The sequence below is a fragment of the Diadema antillarum genome, unplaced genomic scaffold (genome assembly GCF_040938485.1).
Source record: "Diadema antillarum isolate AM-2024a unplaced genomic scaffold, OU_Dant_1.0 seq00000648_RagTag, whole genome shotgun sequence".
In the NCBI taxonomy this organism is placed as follows: domain Eukaryota; kingdom Metazoa; phylum Echinodermata; class Echinoidea; order Diadematoida; family Diadematidae; genus Diadema; species Diadema antillarum.
The window spans coordinates 283859-304650 of record NW_027271562.1 but is presented as its reverse complement, the minus strand read 5'-3'; the positions used below and the strand labels follow the sequence as shown (position 1 = coordinate 304650).

General features: G+C 36.1%; 1 protein-coding gene across 2 annotated transcripts in view; it reads right to left on the bottom strand.

Annotated features, from left to right (window-relative positions):
- Nucleotides 1-5433: 5433 nt before the first annotated feature.
- The window catches only part of LOC139736458 (ras-related protein Rab-6A), a 33992-nt gene continuing 18633 nt past the window's right edge, over nucleotides 5434-20792 (bottom strand). Inside the window, exons 4-7 of one of the 2 annotated variants that reach the window (XM_071647207.1) lie at nucleotides 19764-19875; nucleotides 19043-19136; nucleotides 16571-16637; nucleotides 5434-7050 (exon numbers count right to left, since the gene is read on the bottom strand). In XM_071647207.1, coding sequence (XP_071503308.1) covers nucleotides 6980-7050; nucleotides 16571-16637; nucleotides 19043-19136; nucleotides 19764-19875 — 344 coding nt within the window. In that variant the 3' untranslated portion in view covers nucleotides 5434-6979. Of the gene's footprint in view, nucleotides 7051-13260; nucleotides 13377-16570; nucleotides 16638-19042; nucleotides 19137-19763; nucleotides 19876-20792 lie in introns of those variants that run through there. The other variant, XM_071647208.1, reaches the window with a different exon arrangement.

Here is a 20792-nt window from a genome sequence, read left to right as displayed (position 1 = left end):
AGACTCACAGGCCTTACTTGTTTAGTGTCAAAATCATGGGCTGTATGACTTATGGGCTGCATATAAACTCGTGGGCTGTATGACTCATGGGCTGTATGATTAGTGGGCTGTGTGATTAGTGGGCTTCAAACTTGTGACATACACCTGACAGGACAAGCATGCTGCTGTAATGTAATCTGGAAATACTGTTTCAGCTCTTTGTTGGGTTCAAACAAGTGTTGAGTGATCTTGCCATGCAAAGCAGAGCTGGACAGAGATGGTGAAATCTTGCCCTTGTAGTCAAGCCGGATGTGTTTGACTTAAACACAGAACTTAATACGGGGCGTCTCTTATTTGTTGTTAACCACAAAATGCTATGTGATAAACTCAGTTATGTTTGCTAGATACTAGACAGAATCAAATTTAACAATATATTTATCATTATTTTTTTTTCTAGGTTCTAATTGGTAGTGCCTGCAGATTGCAAAATGCTGCAATTACACCAAAACTGTGAATCATTTTTTCTTTTTTATCGAATTCAGCTTTTACGTTATTAGAACAAATATTTTTAGCTTTTTGTGATTATTAAAGATTTGTTCAGTCTCACCATGTTGTCATGTGCATATATATGTATATTCACAATTAATATGGCACTTGTGTAAACATCTACGTAATGTGCACATGATTGTGAAGTTGTAATGGAAATAAAATGAAGAAATGTAACTTGCAATCCAGAGGACTGCCTTCTTTCATTCTTCTTGTGTTTAATTATGTATCAGTCTCATCTCCTTTTTTTTTTGTAAAGTACAGTCAGTTTTGCAAATGATTGAATTCACAGTCAAGAACCATTGACACTAACAGGCCGAGAAAGTACAGTGTATATCACTTCCGAAGAAAAAAACTAGCGATTTCCCAAATGTGTGTGTGTGTGTGTGTGTGTGTGTGTGTGTATAAATGTATATGTATGTGTATATATATATATATATATATATATATATATATATATATATATATATATATCTATATATATATATATATATATATATATATATATATATATATATACATTTTTAGAGGGTGTTAATTTAATGAGAATGAGTTGACCCGCGATTTTCAAGAAAATGACTCTTTGATATATGTTAGTACCCACCAAGCTGACCACACACACACACACACACACACACACAAACAAACAAACATGAAGACAACCCAGTGTCATATACCGTAACCAAACCCCCCCCCCCCCCCAAAAAAAAAAAAAAAAAAAAAAATGGAAGACCAGCGAGCTGGCAATAAAACCAATAAATTCGGTCACATAGCTGAAACAACAAATAAAACACAAGCACACTTTTACACTGACTTGTTATCTATACTTATGATAGAAAGGGCATTTTGAGGAACACACACACACACACACACACACACACACACACACACACACACAAATAATAAATTGCTCTTGAAGCAGAACCCATTTTTGACACACTCAATTTTATTTCACAATAATTTTCTTCCGCCATGTGTTACAATCAAGAAATCTTGCAGCAGCAACATACATACAAGACTTAAGGAATACACAAACTTTTAGCTCTTTTTATTTGCTCTTAGTATTCTTTAAATTACACATCAGATACAGTTAGATACATAGTTTAAAACATCAGCTTATCATGGATTCTCACATAATTTTCATTCAACAAAGAAACTCTAACTGGGTTTGCTTTGAGCAAAGATGGAAACAAAAGACGTGGGAGTAACAGTGCTGTGTCTACTTCTGCTAAAACTGCTGAGAAATGCAATATTTGCATATTAAAGTCATAGTCTGCTCTAATTTGAATATAGCTATCTCCTACTGTCCATGTTATGAACTTTTCATTTTGACATTGCACATCAGGTGTGTTAGCTTATAATATGTCTGTAAACGAGTGTTTTTTTGCTTCTTGTGAAGCTAAAATTCCTGTTTGATAAGGGGGGAAGGAGCTATTTGTGCCAAGATTTTCACATTCTGGAAAATTTTATCATTGGCTTGATCATCCTCTACAACTGTAGTACAACGTATTTAGAAGCATTTGAATGACTGGTAATGACCTGGGAACAAGTTATGATTTGTATCCTCAACTCTAGCCCCAGTCCTGTAATCACACACATTTTTTTTCCCCCGTTTCCCATAATCTGTCCTACTTCCTCAAGGTCAAAATGTTTCATACATGTTCTGGGGCCACCAGTGAGTTATAGAGATTAGTAAATGTCGAGTGCCAGCCGGGGTACATCATCATTTGCCTCACATGAAGCAATACAACACTGGATAAGAGATGTCTAGTGCCTTGTCGTGTTTTATGAAGTTGATGTGACAGAACTGACTTTTTTTTTTTTCACCTCATTGTTCTAGTTAAAATACAAAGCTTACATCTTGCAAGGACGTGGTAACTTGGAACCTGTGTGTACGATGCACTTACTTTTTTCTCTGCCTTCCAAATTCGGAAAATCATTTTTGTCTGTAATAATGCATATAATTTCATGATATGAAAGTAAGCCCTATATGTAATGAACAAAGTTGCCTGACAATGCTCTTGATCACCTACAGCTACAGTTTGTTATTACAATTCTGAACAGGAAGAGAATACAGTTTTTCCACATTCATGTTTTTTTGTGTTTTTTTTCTTGTCGACGAATTATAAGAAGGCACACACAGTTATCGACCACTAAAATCCAAAGACTCTTTTTCTTTTCTTTTAATCAATTTTAAACATAAGCTTGATGTCACTGTGATGTATTAACTAATGTCTGGTATGACTTTCTTTAGCTCAATTTATGTAAAAGCTCAGGGTTTCTAAAGGAGGTACAAACACACACAATATGAACACCACAATCCTGCTGTATATCTATTTTACACACACACACACGCACCATCGAAGATAACGATATAGTTGAACATTTCCTGTTAACTATTCTTATTTACTTATTAATCCTTTTTTTTTTCCTTTGCAGTGATTGAAAGTTTGTGCAGATATCAGGATCAGTGAGTGCAAATGAAATTTCGACTATAGGATGAAAAACTTCACAGATGAACAATTTCCTTTTTCAAGTACGGAGAAGCTAGATATGCAAACGAAGATGCACTGGTTAAATCTTATTGGCTATTAATTTAAATCCATGGAACTTGCATTTCTCCATCACCCATTCAATTACTCTTGACATACCTGGTATATCATGTTTTAGGGCTTTCAATATTAATGTTCATAACTCTTTTGAGACTTGAAAGATACAATGTGTATACAAACATGATAACTTCAAAGACGATGTGGGAAGCAAAGTCTGTTTCATTCTGAGAAGAATGATAATAATAATTAGGGCCAAAGAGCAACGAATAGAATTGACAGAAACCTGAAATATACAATTTGTCCGGTGTTATATTAAAAAGAAAACACGATTGGATACTCTGCTATATCGTTTAAAAAAGATTTCAGTCATTTTCACAACTTTTTTGGTGTAAAGCATCTATAAACATGAAAGGTGCATCAAATCAGTGGAAAGTTAACCATCAATTTCATAATTCTTCGACACATCTTGCTACATCTATACTTAAATGAATAATCTAACAAATAATTCATCTGTGCAGAAATCATTTTTTTTTTGAAAAAAAAAAAAATCTTCATGTGTTGCTAACCGGGAAAGGTGGCAATGACCATCGGTTTGAAGTGAAGTCTCGCATAAGGCAACAAAATCATATGCGTGATATCTCTACATATATCTTCCCCAACATGGGTGATGAATGTAATGATTCATGTTTGGACTGAAGATCTCAAAAATGGTGATAAAATGTATTCCTGTCAGACTTATGATGATGAGAGAAAATTTGTGCATTCACCATGTGATTGTGAATGGACTCTTTCACTTGAAACGAACCACTATCAATGGACTTCCATCTCTCGCACGTGTCCTCGAGGGAAGGCTTAGAGATTTTTTTTGTTGTAGCTACTTGGTCCTTGATCGCAATACACAGCAAATTGGCAACATAGGCAATCCTGTCACTTTCTATGTCGATTATCACACGCAATGGCTCACAAAAGACCCGATTTTCAAGTTAATTTCTATTCTAGTATGTGCCTACGAGCATTCACATCTTAAAAGAGAGCACTTACATTATTGAATATCATAAATATTGCTTCTCAAAAACAAAAGTCAATGTAATCACCATCCTTCTGCAATCCTGCACGACTGGCTACTTCCATTTTACTCTCCTGACATGTGATTAATCAAAAAAAAAAAAAAAGGAAAACGAAAAGAAAGAACTTCCACAAAGAGTTACGACCAGAAATCAAGTACAAAAATAAAATTCACTCTCATTGATGCTTGGAGTGTCTAGTGAATGCAACAAATCACGTGCGAAGACAATGTATTTTTTAAAACATTGATGTGTGCCGTGGAGAAGACGTACGTACACATAGAACACAAGTCAATGGCTAAAACAATGTCATACTTGAAAGTATTATTTCTTCATATTTGGCATGTAGAACAACTTGGTATAACATCAAGGAAATTTCAAAGATTACAAAAAACATGAATGTTAGGCATTTTCTTTTTATGCAATCACAGTCTATCAGCATACACCTCTACGAACTAATATTCTAAATTTCTCTCTGTCCGACATCTAGGCTGAATGCTTTTTGGTACATAAATCTGCTACGTACAAAATAATTACATCTGATGAGAGCTAATATCTGATTTTTTTTTCAACATATCCAAAATGAAAGAATATTTACAGTGCATATTTTAATCAAAAGAAAAAAGTCTTGCATACATTATGTTACACTTTCTTTTATCTACAATGATATCAAACAGGTTTTCATGCCCAAATTTCACTTGGAACTAATCAAAATGAAAAATCAGTGAGCTGTCCAGTTTGTTAATCTCTGCTTTGCGGGCGCTGTGCACTCCACGTATTTGCATTTCTCCCTGTTGTATTGAGAGAATAATCACATCCATGGTTTGGTACTATGCTACAAAGAAATATGAAATATCAGAATCCACATTATCTAATTTTTTTTCCCTCAAACTTTCCCTGGTCAGATGGGGCTTCCCTTGGTGCACTTGTTGGAGGATGTAGACATGTATACAAAGTGCTTGTGTGTATGTGTAACTTTTGATAAGTTTTGCTCATGTTTCTATCTTTGTTCTGCAGTGTTGTATCTTAATGTTCTTAATTGGTATATGTGGGAGCAAAATGACGTCATTTTTACGAATCATGAAATAGCACATAGTTCATTAAAGCTGTTGAAAGGGGTGGGGGGGGGGATCTCAATTTCCAGATGTAAATTGTGCTAGTGATCCTATTGTCACTGGAGAAAATACAAAGTACTGCAAAGTAGGAGATTATTACGCAAAATGCTATTCACAGCATTGTAACATTTCTTTTTGTCATTCACAACTTTCTCTCTTTTTTGTTGTTGTCTGCACTCAGGTAAATAATTTTGTGGTTCCAGTACTAGGTAAGGATTAGTGTATGATGTAGCCAACTTTATCCAGCAAATTCCATATGATTGTATGTCATGTTTTGTGCAGGGCATTGGCACAGAGAGAGAAGACCAAACCCAAGACTGCTTTTAGGACATATATGATTGAGAAAAGAATGCCATGATCTGGCATTGGCTTGATAAAAATGAGATAGAGGAGTCAGAATTTCTCCAATAAATTGAGCCACAGAGAGATTTTCTTTAAGTGGATGTAATGGGGAAGGTACGCCGAAAATTCATTGAAGCTGTAATGCACAATCATTGAAAAGCGAGCAAGATTTATCAAAGCTGAGCGTCAGATGAGTTTGGTACGGTTATATGTGACAATCTTGGCAAGAGTGGGTAGTTCGGTACACATTCATGCGCTGTAATACGTACGACAGGTCTACGACAACCATCTTGAAAAAGGAAATATCTCTGCAGAAGGCGGCCATTTGGTAGAATAGTGTTCAGTTCAGCATGGAAAGTGCTCTAGTCGCTTCGGCAGTATTCCAAGTTTAATCACAAGATCACCGTGAATCCAACCTACAATATGTGCATCACATCCACCACACCAGATACTAGACCTTCTTGGGTGTCATTCAAAGGAAAAAAGAGCTGGCACAAAACCTTTTTGATATTCATGTTCTCTGTCACTCATTTACTACATTCTCAAATAAAGAAAACACAGTATTGCCTTTTCCCTGCTTCTTTTTCACATTCTAAGGGAGATTTAAATGGTGTACTTTCACTTGTAAGTGTTTTACCACCTGATCTTCACCTCCAAACTTCTCTACTATTTGCTTAAAGGACAAATGGAATGGGCTGCCCCAAAACAGCCATGTGTTCTTTCTTCGACATGCCATTACGACAGTCGTTTGCTCCCTTCCTTCTACAAACCGAGACAGCTCCCTGCTCAGACATCAGCAGAACATTAGCTGGACTTTACAAGGTGCAAAGTTTGTCCCTCGCTGGGATTAGGGAATTTTTTTTTGTTTAACTCCTAAATGCACTCGTTATTCATCTTCACCATTCTTTACCAACAAATGCGCAAAGAATGATAATAACAATAATAATAATAATAACAATATGTACAACATGTGAACATGAATTCAACCACGGTTTTGCGATTGGTTGAGTGATTAATTACTCCTGCTTACCAAAGTACGGCAAACAATTTTTCTAAGCAGTCAAATGTATTCACTTTACTGAGTGAGGATGTACCACGTGACACGATATTGCGGCCCTTGAAGTAGCTTTCATAAATAGGATCATTGACGTTAAGATTTGACGCTGTGTACCCTGTAAAACATAGAGCAGAATCCAATCAGAAATCTAAACCAACAGCACACACCATTGACCTTTAGACCTGTTATAGACTATGTAGATTTGATGGATAGTACGGGCAATGACAAGCACTATAGTTTTTTTTTTGTTGATTTTTCATCATCTTATTTCATTTTTTTTTCTTCTATTTTTTCCATATTTTCTGTTTCCGAGTCAAGTTTGTCTCAGCAGTAGCAACCGGCTTCATCTTGTTGGAGGTCGTTTTCTGGCTCTTTCTGGTGTAGCGTGACAGGGACTGCGATGACAGAAGACGGTTAGTTAAGGAAGAGGGTGACGGTAGGAAAATTTCACACTCGCTATTCAATTCAGTAACATCGATTCTAAACCACATCAAGTCGCAAAGTACACACTTCGTCACACATGGTCGTAATGTTGTCATTAGTATTGATTTACTTTTGTCACTGATATTCTGATTCTTGTATACTCCATGGAGGTTCTGAAGTGTGATGGAATAGGAAGAATACGAAAATGAGTACATTTAACATTGTGCATGCGTTGTGTGATGGATGAAGACATCAGTGAGAATATTTGCGAACACTGGTAAGGTTCATGCTTTTTCTACAAGAACATTAATGCCAGATTATCAGGTCCATAGGGTCTAATATGCACGGTGCAAGAGCATTGCGCACATGCAGGAGCATTACATGAAACAAAAACATAAAAGATCAAATTTCAACTTTATAGCACATGATACCATATGACGACACACAAAACAAAAATGATTGAGAGATGGTGCAGGAAATGAGTATGGAATGAACAGAACGATAGAAGGAAGAAACACATCATGACAACAGTGTGTACATGAAGGATAACAGAGCAAAGTAAGGGAGAATAGAAATACCCTGACACTATGCCATTGGTGAAGAAAAAGAACAGTAAGTAGTGATAGATGCGACTACTACATTTTAACACTAGCATCAGCAGTGTTTATAGCCGAGTAGTCAATGTCTAATTGCCACCAGGTTAGATAGGTAAGCATGACTGAAGGGACCACACACTTCATACATTGCAACCACAGATACGGTTGCACCTTTCAGTATCTATGATGGTTTGCATCCATTTGTTACAAGTACATGTATAAACAGTGGCGTATCACTTTTACTAGGATAGCTTATCATTATGAAACTTGTAATATATCATAGCTTTTACGCTTCAATTTCCTCACTGTAATGTTTAAAATTTCACTACTTCTACTACTTACTTCTCTTAATATGCTGTATACGCCAAATATTTAATGAGGTTGCAAATCTCGCGAGTTGGGTACTTTTTGTGAATCTAAAAACACACAGAAGTATTAACTCTGATCCCGACATGACTGCGATGTGTACACAAACATTTCTCCATTAAATACTGTATGATCACAAATTGAGCCACTTGCAAAATAGTCAGGAAGTCCCGATGCGCGAAAAGACTCTCTAAATATATAGCATAACAGTAGCATGCTGTATACAGGATATCAAATTCTTGACATGGAGTCTGTAAGTGTTTACAGTCCCTGCAAACAAGATCAGCTGTGCTATCGCTGCATTCATGGCAAAGGTCTTGAAATGTAGAGAATAAAACAAAAAGCCTATCCTGTGCCACATAACAAAGACAAAAGAAAGACAAGGCAAGAAATACAATGCATGAAGTGTCGGGTTAGTAGACTCACTAAAAGCACTCAAAGATATCATGAATGTCATGACTGTGGATAGTAGAAGGTGAATGTGCTATCAACAGCAATGAAGATGGATGATGATGATGATGATGTACATGATGATAATAACGATGATGATGTTGATGGCGATGATGACGACAATGATGATGTAGATGATAACGAAATGATAATGATGATGATGATATCAATGATGATAATGTAGATGATGATGTTGATCATAATATTAACGACGACAATGATGTAGATGACAATGACAAGGATGATCACAACAATAAGGATGATAATGATGATGATATGATGATGATATCAATGATGATAATGTAGATGATGGTAATGATCGTGACAGAGATACTAAATGCTGGCAAAGACAATGATACGAACAGAAAGAATGTGCGAATCTCCACGTGGCTCACAAATTGCACTCTGAATGCAACATAAAATCTCAACTGGAATACAGCAAGCACAATGCAAACGAGCACTATAACATGTTTCCTATCCTTGCAAGTGCTGACTGACATGCAAACGACACAATTCTTTTACACATAAACTTGGAATCACCACACACAGTCAAAGACACGACACAACTCAAAGAAAGAAAATAAAATCAAACTGATTCATGACAACAAGAGAGCTGAAATCAAAATTTAATTTGACGGTACTGATTGCAATTTTGGAGTGTCTAAGTACAATACATGTGACGGTATGGAATGGTTTAAACTGTTATTGTGAACTGAAACATTACAAAACATCCATCATCCAAGTATGGTGCTTAGTGCCTGTTTGACAAATACCAAAAACTTGAAGGTTTCTAAAAGACAATTACAGTTAGCAACACTGAAAGTTCATTTTTCATTAACCATCAAGTTATAGTTGATGTAAACGAAAACAAACATTACATTATCGTATTATAAATACTGAACAAAAATCGTTTTGGTGGTTAATTCCTACTGTTTCTATCACATTGTGCAAGGCACATTCTGAAATGAACAATGAATAGTAATTAATGAATTAGAGTGAGCTGCATTGTCTTTATGATCTGAAGCATGTGCGCATAAATGAATGACTTAGTCAATATTTCATCTTCTACTGTCATAAATATGAGTTTGATGAGGTATGAGAATAAACTCCTTTCTGATGTTTGACAGTGACTCCAAATAAAAATGGGAATATACACGAACACTATGATGAGAAAGTTCAGCAATCCGCTGTAAATCCACATTTTCCTGTGCATCTGCACTGTACTTCTATCAGCTTGAAACCCAATTCAAAGCAGTTTGTTGACACTCTGTAGCATCTCTATCGTATAGAATTAATCAGTGGTTATGGGCAATGAAAAAAATATGAAATGTAAGTAACCAAATTTAAACAAAAAAGGTATGACTTTCATTTACATTAAGGTTTATACAATTCTACATTTAAAAGAAAATTGACACCAATATAGGCATTATAAACAAAGGAGTAAATTTTCTATAGAGACAATCTTATGTTGCAAGTTCATTGTTTATCACCATGAAAGGTGTCTATATCCATAACAGGGAAACATATTCCATAATCATTTTGCCATATCTTTTGAATATCACAGCTGGTCTCTTTTTGCCCCTAACCACCAATATTCCTTCTGTCCAATTTCATATTATTTTTCTTTTATTTTTATAGCAGTCTAATATCATCCCTATTGAGTGGTTTAATATACTGTTAGCCCATTTGAATTTCCAGCGGCAGCCAATTCTGTGAAGCTGTAAAAATAACGACTGCTCCTGCGTCCGACACAATAAAACACTTAACCAAAGCCACCCACTCGTAGAATCTCTTGAAGTTAGAAGCCTCCTTCCTTGTGTAATGTATTAATATGTATCTCTGACTACATGTGATTCCATGCATAATCTGTTTAATGTTTCTAAAAATGCTCATTCCATAAGTTAGGCAGGTTTTGCTTATCACAAAACAAAACAAAACAAAACAAAACAAATCAAAACAAAACAACTATCCAACCAACCAAATGAACACAAAACACATAACTAGAAAGAAACATAGTAGGGGAGCAACATAGATCATAAATTGAAAATGAAACAAAAATCAGTTTTTTAGTTTCAAGAATCCAATCCTGTTCATGTGGTCTATTACACAAAAACAACGAAACAATACAAATCTATCAAAACTTCCTTCAGTGAGTTTCAAAAGCCTGTGAACACATTAAACTATTAACAATATGGCATGGAAATCTGAGCAAATCGGGATATATACCTAGAAAAGTTACAACCACTTGGATATTAGTTAACATGCATTCAATAGGCACACAACAGAGTCGTTGAGAATTATAGCTATGTCAGATAATCAAATTCAAATTGTTGTAACTTTCTGAAGACTTGCCATATTTTCATTGAACTTCCAGTGGTCTGTTGGCTTGATAAAATTTTCAGAGAAATTTTGCCCGTAATACGGATACAAATTTTGGGGGTATATCAGAATACTGCAAAGAAGAATAAAATGCAGCGACTGTTTTAAAGGGGTCAGAAGGAGGATGTCAAAATAATACCGGACTAAACCAAAACACCCAAGGTGAACATTGGGATTAGAGACTACAAATTTATCGCGGAGTCAAGTCACTCTTAGTTTTTGTGAAATTTGTATACACATGACTACAGTACACTCTCCATGGAAAAGGAGAAGAAACCACCTGAATTCATGTAACACAGCACCAATGCAACTACTTACAAAATGAAGAATACTTTGGAAAGGTACAGTTTTGTCATGATTTCTTTGTGTATAACTTACTATTTTGTTATTTTATACTATGTACATTTTTCTACATCAAAGCATACATTACCTACACATTTATAAATGAATATATACACATACTGACTTATTTAAATGGGCTTTTTACTAACTAGGAAAATCTGTGAATTCAAGAAGAGAGGAATTATGGGCATCTTTTTGGACATATGGATCTTTTATATTGAATTAGGTTGATGTAGCGTTGTAGCTCCATCCATGTGTAGACTATAGAATTAACAGCCTACTTCTCAGTAGATTCTCTTTGATTCCAACCCTATTTAAGGATTATAACTAATTTTGAATATAGTCATACAAAATTCAATGGGACTTTCAGCATTTCATTCAATGGTAAAACACCATTTTTCCCTTAAATTGAGCTGTTCTGATGATGCCGACATGAGTTAACATAATCCCATTAGTTTGTCAAAATCTTGTGTTTACTCTCACATTTGATAACATAGCATATCAAACACTTACATGACTTGTTGTGCCTCTTTGAAAATCATGATGAATTGTGTAAGCTGGTAGTAAAAAATGAAATTCACCACTGTGAAAACACCTAGATTGGGTCCCATGCCCTGGCAGTTCGTTCAGTGCCACTACAGGTATCACCGATTCACAGTTACTCCAGCATATTACCATACCAGTGTGGTGGATGTACAACCCAACAGGATGCTAGCAGCCAGCTGCAACAAGCTGTAACACACAGTGTACTTGGGAGACCCCCCCCCCCCCCCCCCCTGTAGAAACAACAAAGTCATCATTCAATCGTTTGTTTTACTGTTTTTGTTTTGTTCTTTTCTTTTTCCTTTTTTTTTTTGCCTCTATGAATACAAAACCATACCCTTGAAGGATCCAGAAATTAAAAGCCCCCTTTTATTCAATAATGGTTTATTCAAAATGCACACACAGATATGCACATGTGGGACTAAAGATGGCTGCGTGAATGTGAACATTGTCTTCATTCAAGAACTTTCATCAAATTACAGACAGCAGACGATTTTAGAGGGTGGTCAGCATGATTATTGCGTGACCCGCTAGAACTGGAAGCAGCGATATTGGCTACTCGCAGCATCCAGGTGCTGATTTGTAATCCACCAATAACTACTGATCGACCATTTCCACATAATCTGTATCATGTGAACATGAGACCTCAGATCAGCCACAATGTTGCTTAAGTCGTGCAAAACAGTTCAAAGCATTTACCTTTAAATCAGTTTGCGTTGTCAAAGATGTTATCAGGGCGGTAACAGGAACAAGTGAAGAACCGCAATTAGCTTTGAGTGGGCAGATCATGATATCTTTTAGAATGAACCACCAACATCCCCCCCCCCCATTCAAATTTAATTTACCTTCAAAAAACATGACATGTTGTTTTTCTTTTTTACACCTAAAAGAATCAATATATGTGAGAATGAAGTTAGACTGACTTTAGGATGTAGTTGACAACGGATGACATTATTCCATGACGAATGGATTAACTGGAGTGATATGCCATCTCAGTTGGGGTGGGTGTGTGTGTGTGGGGGGGGGGGGGAAATAAAAAAAATTATTTTTCTTCTCCAGTCATGAAAAGCACAGTCTTCACTGTTTCAATGAATAACCACCTGTACGGGCTAATGCTGTTATCGACTTAGCACTGGCAGCAAAAGGGGTGATTTTCCATTGCAGTCCCTCTTTTTCTACCGTCACTACATAGCCTGTCCAATGGGCACTGGATACATAAAGTCCCTTGCTTTGCTTCCACAAATACACCATTAATAAACTTTCCTACCACCACAGCCAAACCCATCCTTCACAACTCAATTTAAATCCCAGCCAGTGGGTCACACTAGAAACCTCCTTGTCATCCCATCGCACGAGTCTTACCCATAATCAAGCGAACAATTTCTTCGACTGATTTCATCTCTCAATACAACTCATCATTGCAGAACGAACACAGCGAAAACAAGATGGTTCTGCAGAGAGCAAATTAAATTCATGTGTAGAAAATTATATGGATGTATTCGTTACAAAAAAAAAAAGAGAACAAACTAGCATCTGCATATCTTCAAGTTTTCAGCATGAACAACCAGCGTTGTTTGGTTGCGTGTCCGGGTTTTGGTTCTTCTCCAGGCTGACCTCAATCACTGATTGGTTGAGAAGAAAGATTTTTAAAAAAGAAAAGAAAAGAAAAAGAAAAAAAATGTACAAAAAAATGGAGGGGCAGAAACAAGAGCAGGAGAAACGAAAGAGGCAAAGGATTTGAAAGGGGTCAAGGAAACTAAAATGGAACAATCATGCCACAAAAATAATATGTAACATTTCTGAAAACACACAAGGAAATCATAAACGAACAGTCGCATACTTCGTCACATGTAAACATAAATCATTAAACGTATGCACGGATGCAAACAATGTAGCACAGAATAGGCATTTGAGTTTATCATAACTTCCAATTGAACTTTTAGACCTCTGTAGAGTGCCTGTGGAAAAGTGTTTTGTTTTGTTTTGTTTTCTTAAAGCATTCCCCATCTCAAATCAATTTACAGCACAGAAACAACAATGCAGTCACTAAACAGAAGAAAAGATCTGATTTCACCTACCCTCATATACTGTACTGGTACTTAGAAAGTGAATATAAACATAAAAGCTTCAATTTTCGATAAGAAAAGATTTCCTCACTGAGAAATTTCCTTGATATCTTACTAAGTTGGAAAACTACCATGTCCTTTTAAAAGCTATATACATCAGAATCTCCACAGTAAGAAATACTTTGGCTTCTATAATGAATATATTGCTGAAAGATAACTTGGAACTTCAATAGCCATCTTGTATGATACAGATGGAAAGGACTCCCGGCATGGGGATCTGAAATCAGCCCAACCCTTGTGGACAGCAAAATTGTTGTGGCAGCTTTATTAAAGCTAAACAAGAACATTGTCTTGCACGACAATCAATATATTGACTTTTGCAAAATGCCACAAGTACTTTGAAGCAAAAAGAAAATTCTATATTGCCCAATCAATTTGATTATTGCCAGTAGGTAGGCATATGGCTTTGTGTTTGTAGCAACCACATCTGAATAATTTGAGAATGATTACAACACTTAAACTTAAATCCAATCCCAAGTCAACTGGTCTCATTTGAGAGGAAATTGTTCATAACAGGATTTTCCCTAGAATCAAATGCTGTGAACTGCCGTCATTATTACCCCCGCCCTCCCCATATTTCCTGTTAAGTCGCAGAAAAGTTAAACATTAATGCTGAAGAACCAACCCCTATTTACATATTCTGTGGGGGCATACACATACACATGTGCTTTAATATAAAGTTGTGCAGAACTTGAGTGAACAAGTAAATGCTCATTGCCAAGACAAGATAAGCAAACCGTCACTTCTAATCAAGCAAACCTCAAATAAACCATGCAGATACATTTGTACTACGACATGCACACATTTCCGTACTGTACCTGCCCTTGCCGACTTGCGGATCCGCGGCAAGTCCACTTTAAATGTATTCTGTGTCTTACCTTCTGAATACAACCTATGGGCCTTTGGAAAGGCAGAACAGGCATTTTTTGTATTCAAAATATACACTATATTCTCTTCTGAAGATGAGAATTATAACAGACCTAAACATCATTCTTCCTCACACAACATACAACTTGTAGCATGGTGTCCTATTCCATGCAAATAAGTAAATGAATAAATAAATAAATAAATAAATGAATAAATAACCTCTACATAGTAAGACATACATGAAAACAAGTACAGGTCAAATACCACTTCAGTACCCTACACATTGCAGTTTTTTTTTTTTTTCACCATCAAATTATACATGCAGATAAGAAATTGATGTTACACGATGTGAGATTGGTTTCTTACATAGGTTCATGAGGGGAATGTTGTTAATTCATGTTTGCAGGAGGCATAAGGCCAGACGTGACACAGGGTACATGTGTCTATTGTGCTTCTGAAATGTGCAGGTTTGATGAAATAATATATTTTAAGTTAGAATAGATGTATGTGTTATATGAGCTGAATGTTTCCATTCAGTGCTGCTGTGAAAAGGACTGATGATGACCATGCGGTAAAACTTGGAACTGGATGTCTTTGCATGGTGTGATTTTATACAACATAAGAGCGATTTTCAGTGGCTGGGCACTAGAATCCACTCCAGACAATAAATTACAATGTATGGTGGCTTGGCATTTGAACCAGTGTTTGTGCAATATTTCTAAATCCCCTATTCCTGCTTTTAAACACATTTTTTTTTTTTAAGTTTAATTCTCCCATTCCACAGCCTATACCAATTACTCCCCCCCCCCTTTTTTTTTTTTTTTTTTTTTTTTTGGGGGGGGGGGGTTAAAGATAGAGAACATTTAACATAACAGATGGCAAAGGGAATGTCCTGCTAGAAAACAGATGAATAGATTACTCTGTAAGTCTTTGACAGCTGCCATACAAGAGAAATCTGAGCAGTCCCCCCCCCCCCCCCCCCCTCTCCATAACATGAATCCTGGAATAGTATGATACCTGGCTTATCTAGGTTAGCAACTATTCTTTTTTTTAATCTCTATAGCCACTTTCAGGTACACGAAAATAAACATTTAAGAATGTTGAATACTTCCTGGGGAATCATATGCCTTTGTTGCATGGCTTGCCCTGTTGAAGGCTACTGAAATAAAACACATAAAAAACCTCAGAAAACATCAACTGCGAAGCACTTCCCCACGACCATGACCCTTGACCTTGAAATAATAATAATAATAATAATAATAATAATAATAATAATGATGATGATAATAATAATAAAATTATTAATAATAATAATAATAATAATAATAATAATAATAATAATAATAATAACAATAATACTTTGGTATCACAACCCATTTTCACACTCGAATATTGTTGTACAGAGTAATGCACATGTCCATAATCACGATTCAAAATCTTACACTGATTCAGACTAAACTTTATTGCGTAAGAAGAATTTTTCATGGACAAACACTAGACAAATTTTATGCCTTTGCCACCGAGCTTTGACAGATATCAAAGTATGGTGAGAAAGTCTTTATCTTTTATGAGTGAGACTCAAGGCATAGAGTCAGCCTTGATTGCTTTAAACATAATTGGACTGTAGAAAATCTTCCATTGAGAAATGAGTGCTATACTTTAAGGATGTCATGAGCTGACTTAAGAGCAGTGCTTTTGACTTACTTCACAGCCCGAGTCAATGGCCGCTAGACTGATAACTGAATAAAAGTCCTGAATCAAGTATAGGTACTTCAGATTTTATTTTCTTTTTCTCCTTCTTTCTGCGAAGAGGAAAAGGATACTGTCGCCGGCTGGCTTGGTTTCTGTTGACTCCATACCAGGTAAAGCTGCTGCTACTCGTCTGAACAGCTGTGAGGGAGGAATAGGACAATGTCCGAGGTGAGGATCAGCGAACTGATGTCGCATGGAGGACTGTCTCTAGACTTTAGACATTATTCATTGGTTAAATCTAACACATTTTATCTTCTTTTCGTATGATCATTCCACAAAATTTTCTCGCTAGATCTCTTTGTTCTGGCTCTTCTCTTCCCCTTGATCACTCTTTGTATCAATGATACGCAACCAAAGAAAACTACATTATATGGATGGCAATGAAGGGGACATTTAAGGGAAAATACTGCATGAGTTAGGACCAATATTGCACGAATTAAAGATGAGTGCAACATTGACCCAAATGAGTGTAATATAATTCTCTGGTGTTCAATGAAAACTAAAGCCAGCCACTATAATTATTATGCTATCACCCATTATCTACAGAAGGCAAAAACTGTAAACAGTAGGCTCTAGTTACTACAGTCTGAAGTACACTCTGCAATTAACATTTTTGCAACTTGCACTTGTAGCAAGGGTTTGCACACTAGGCAGGCATTCAAGAAACAGATTAGCAAAATATGATGTACATGTACATTGTATTATTGCACAACAATTTACCACAGTAGCATATGGGGAATTAATACTCTAGCCTACATGTTTCATTGAATGTCCTGATATTGCACATAAAAATCAATGGACCAAAATATGCATTTTTGATGCATCAATAAAATGCCTTTACATAGATAATTTTCAATGTTGCACAAACAGTCAACCCTGTCTACAGTGGCAATCCGGGGGCGATTAAAAAAGTGGCTGTTCGAGACAGGTGGTCGCTAGAGACAGGGTCTTTACCATGGTTTTTTTTTTTTTTAGTGGCTATATGTAAAAGGTGGCCACTAGGACAGGTTTGACTGTACATTGAAACAATAGATGGAGGAATGAGGAGCATATAAAACAGAGATTATGAAAGTTTGACGAGTCAGGAGTAGGAAAGAAGACGCCCAGAAAGAGAGATGAGAATCTTAAAATCTGTGGTAAGAATGGACACTTATAGTGACGGGAGAAAAATTGAGATGGCGAGACAGACACTCAGACAGACAGACAGACAAAGAGGCAAAACAAAACCAAAAAGAGCACAAAAAAAAAAAAAACCTGAATGTGATATCAGAGATGGGAGAAGGAAATAGTTGGATTATCACACACATGGACACAGGCACCCCACAAAGACTGCAGCAGCCAGGTTTAAACTCTTTGCAGGGGCCTCTTCTTGGGCTCCAAAGTATAGCCACGGGGTGATAATCAATAATGCTGTATACGAGACCACCATGCTCGTCACTGCCTGACAACGAGATCGCATCGGTGTCTGACATACGGTCAATGTTCCCCCGCGTCTCAAGCTCCCTCCCGCCCCGATCATCCATCCCCCGCAGTGACTTGTCAAACGGTGTGAGGATTTTTATCAGTGAATGGGAAGACCTACGGAGAGGAAAATTGTGTATATGTGTTTATGTGTTTGTGTGTGTTTGCATGTGTGTGTATGAGTGTGTGTGGGTACAGATTATCTCAGAAGACACATACACATGTGTTTGAATCTGTTGGATGTGTGTCCCAGTGCGCCTATATTTGTTGAGAGAAGACTGCCCGAGTTTGAAGAGTCCCGGTGATAGAGCAAGCTTAAAACTGGGGCAAGGCTCATTCAAACTGCGCTCATATGCTCATTACACATAATGCATTTCAACAGACTTTCCCAGGCTATTATGAAGATGGATACAAGTCTGGCTACTACAGTCGTATCTAAGCCACGAGTTTGAATGATCACAAAAGGGTCATAAAATGCGCTCTTTGATCAAACAAAGCAACATGTGCCACTTCTAGATTCCTGAACTCTTTTTTTAAAGACACAAAGTCTACCCTAAACCAAAATTACAATGAATACATTTTTAAAAGTACATCAAAAATGTGACGCTATTTTTTAATTGAACAAGAATGATCCAAATCTGAATAGCTCAAATTGCTGATAGTTTTGTCAGTACTTAAACTTCAACAGTCATTTTAAATCAAGCTGCCACTTATAGTGGTAAAACTTAAATCAAAATGTTCCCTGCATCTCAACTTTCGAGTTTTAATCAGATATACCACTGTCACATAAATTTTCATTTGATTTGGTGGTTACTACTATTTAGCATGTAAAATACTATGAAATTTATGTACATTCATGCAATAAGACCAATATTTGAGATTCCTCTAATCCCTACTGCTTAAGAGCCTTTTCATAAGGTTTACTCAAAGTATTAGCTTACATGAAACTAAAGCCATGAAATCAGGTACACAACACATTTACGCACACTCACTATCACAGAAACATTACACATACAATGTATCCATGAACATAAATGCATGTAGACAATCAAAGTACATAAAGAAATAGAAGAAAGACTCACTTGTTTTACGTTATAGCCTGCCTTTGCACTTGTTTCGATGAACATTACATTGAGCTCCTTGGCTTTGCGCTCGCCTTCATCTATTGACACTTGTCTGTATTCAACACCAGCAAAAGAAGCAAAAGTCAATTTTTTAAATTACAATTCTTACCTTGGACATCACATATGCACATACAGTAATACACACTCTAACCCTCTTTCTCCCTCTCCCCTCAAAGTATAGCAATTCAATTCTTGGGTAATTTTCAGCAACTGAATACTATTGAAATACCAAATTAAAAAGCTTTCATGTTGGTTCAGAATTCAAGAACTGTTCAAACATCATCCTGAGAAGAGAAGAGAAACTCAATGCCTCCACTCATCCTTTTCTGCATGCAAAATTACCCATCATGTACAAAGTAACTTTCCAGTACACTAGTTTTGACAGTTGGTTTATGAAATGATATTATCAGTACACTGTAATCAAATATATACACTCAAAAATTTATGGACCATTAACTATTTTAACATAGGGTTGCTGAACAATGAACTAATTTTTTTGAAGAAGTCTGCTTCAAAATCACTCAAAAAACAAATAGCAACAAAACACACACACACACACACACACACACACACGAAAAAACTTTTCATGTTTCTATGCAAAACCAGTATTGATTTATTACAATAATAAACTTTTATTATAATAATGAACTTCAACTTCAACATTTGTGCTTTTTCTCACCGCTTGTCTGCAAGATCGGTTTTATTTCCTACAAGCATGATGATGACATCACTCCCTCTCTCTGTCCGCACATCGTCGATCCATTTCGATGTCTGGTGGAAAGAGTTAGCATCTGCAAAAAAAAAAAAAAAAGAAAAAGGAGGGGGAAAAAAGGCAGTGTAACCAATGCTGATAATGACATTTCACATGTAGACACTGATCGCGTATTGCCTATGGTGCTTAATGCCAAGAATGTAAGAACATGCAGTTAATTCATTCAACGTAACAGAATACAGCAAGTGTTCTACAGTATATATACAACAATGTATGTCATAAAGGAAGATTTAACATGATTTTAGAGCTTTTGTTTGCATTTTCCTACAATGAAAGGTCGGAGAGAAACAATGATCAGTTCCCAGAATGATGTTAGGGCCTTTTGAGATGTTCAGAAAATGTATAGTAAAACAAAAACAATAAAACTGCCATTATTTTGGTGTCACTATGCCATTTACTTATGAAAAACAAAATATTAAATTAAATTAAATATTACATTAAATAAGCCCACCACTACCATCAAACACAGAGATTAGAAAGTAAGACATGTACATCACATTGTAGAGTATCTTTGTTTTTGCCAATTTTCACACACAGATTATATCTCACTTGAGTACTTTTGTAGGAATGATGCACTTTGTCTAAAACTTACTATCAAAGGGAAAATTGCATAGCATATATGTTTTGTAGCATATCATTATCTAAATTCATTTGCAAATGCATTTCATAAACCATGTCACATCACATGTGTATGTGTTGTGTAGCTCTTATGCATGATACAAAATATGAATCACTTTGTAAAAAATATACAGAAACTGACAGTGTACACACTCGTACATAAAATAACATCGCAGAAGCTTGGTTTACTTGACACCTGTTTGGTTTTAACAGTGGCATGTCACAAATTATCAGAGACAGGGAATACAGGGGACTCATCATGAGTGAAATCCTTTATCCTGCAAGATTACAAAATACTCCTCGAACAGTTTAATGGGG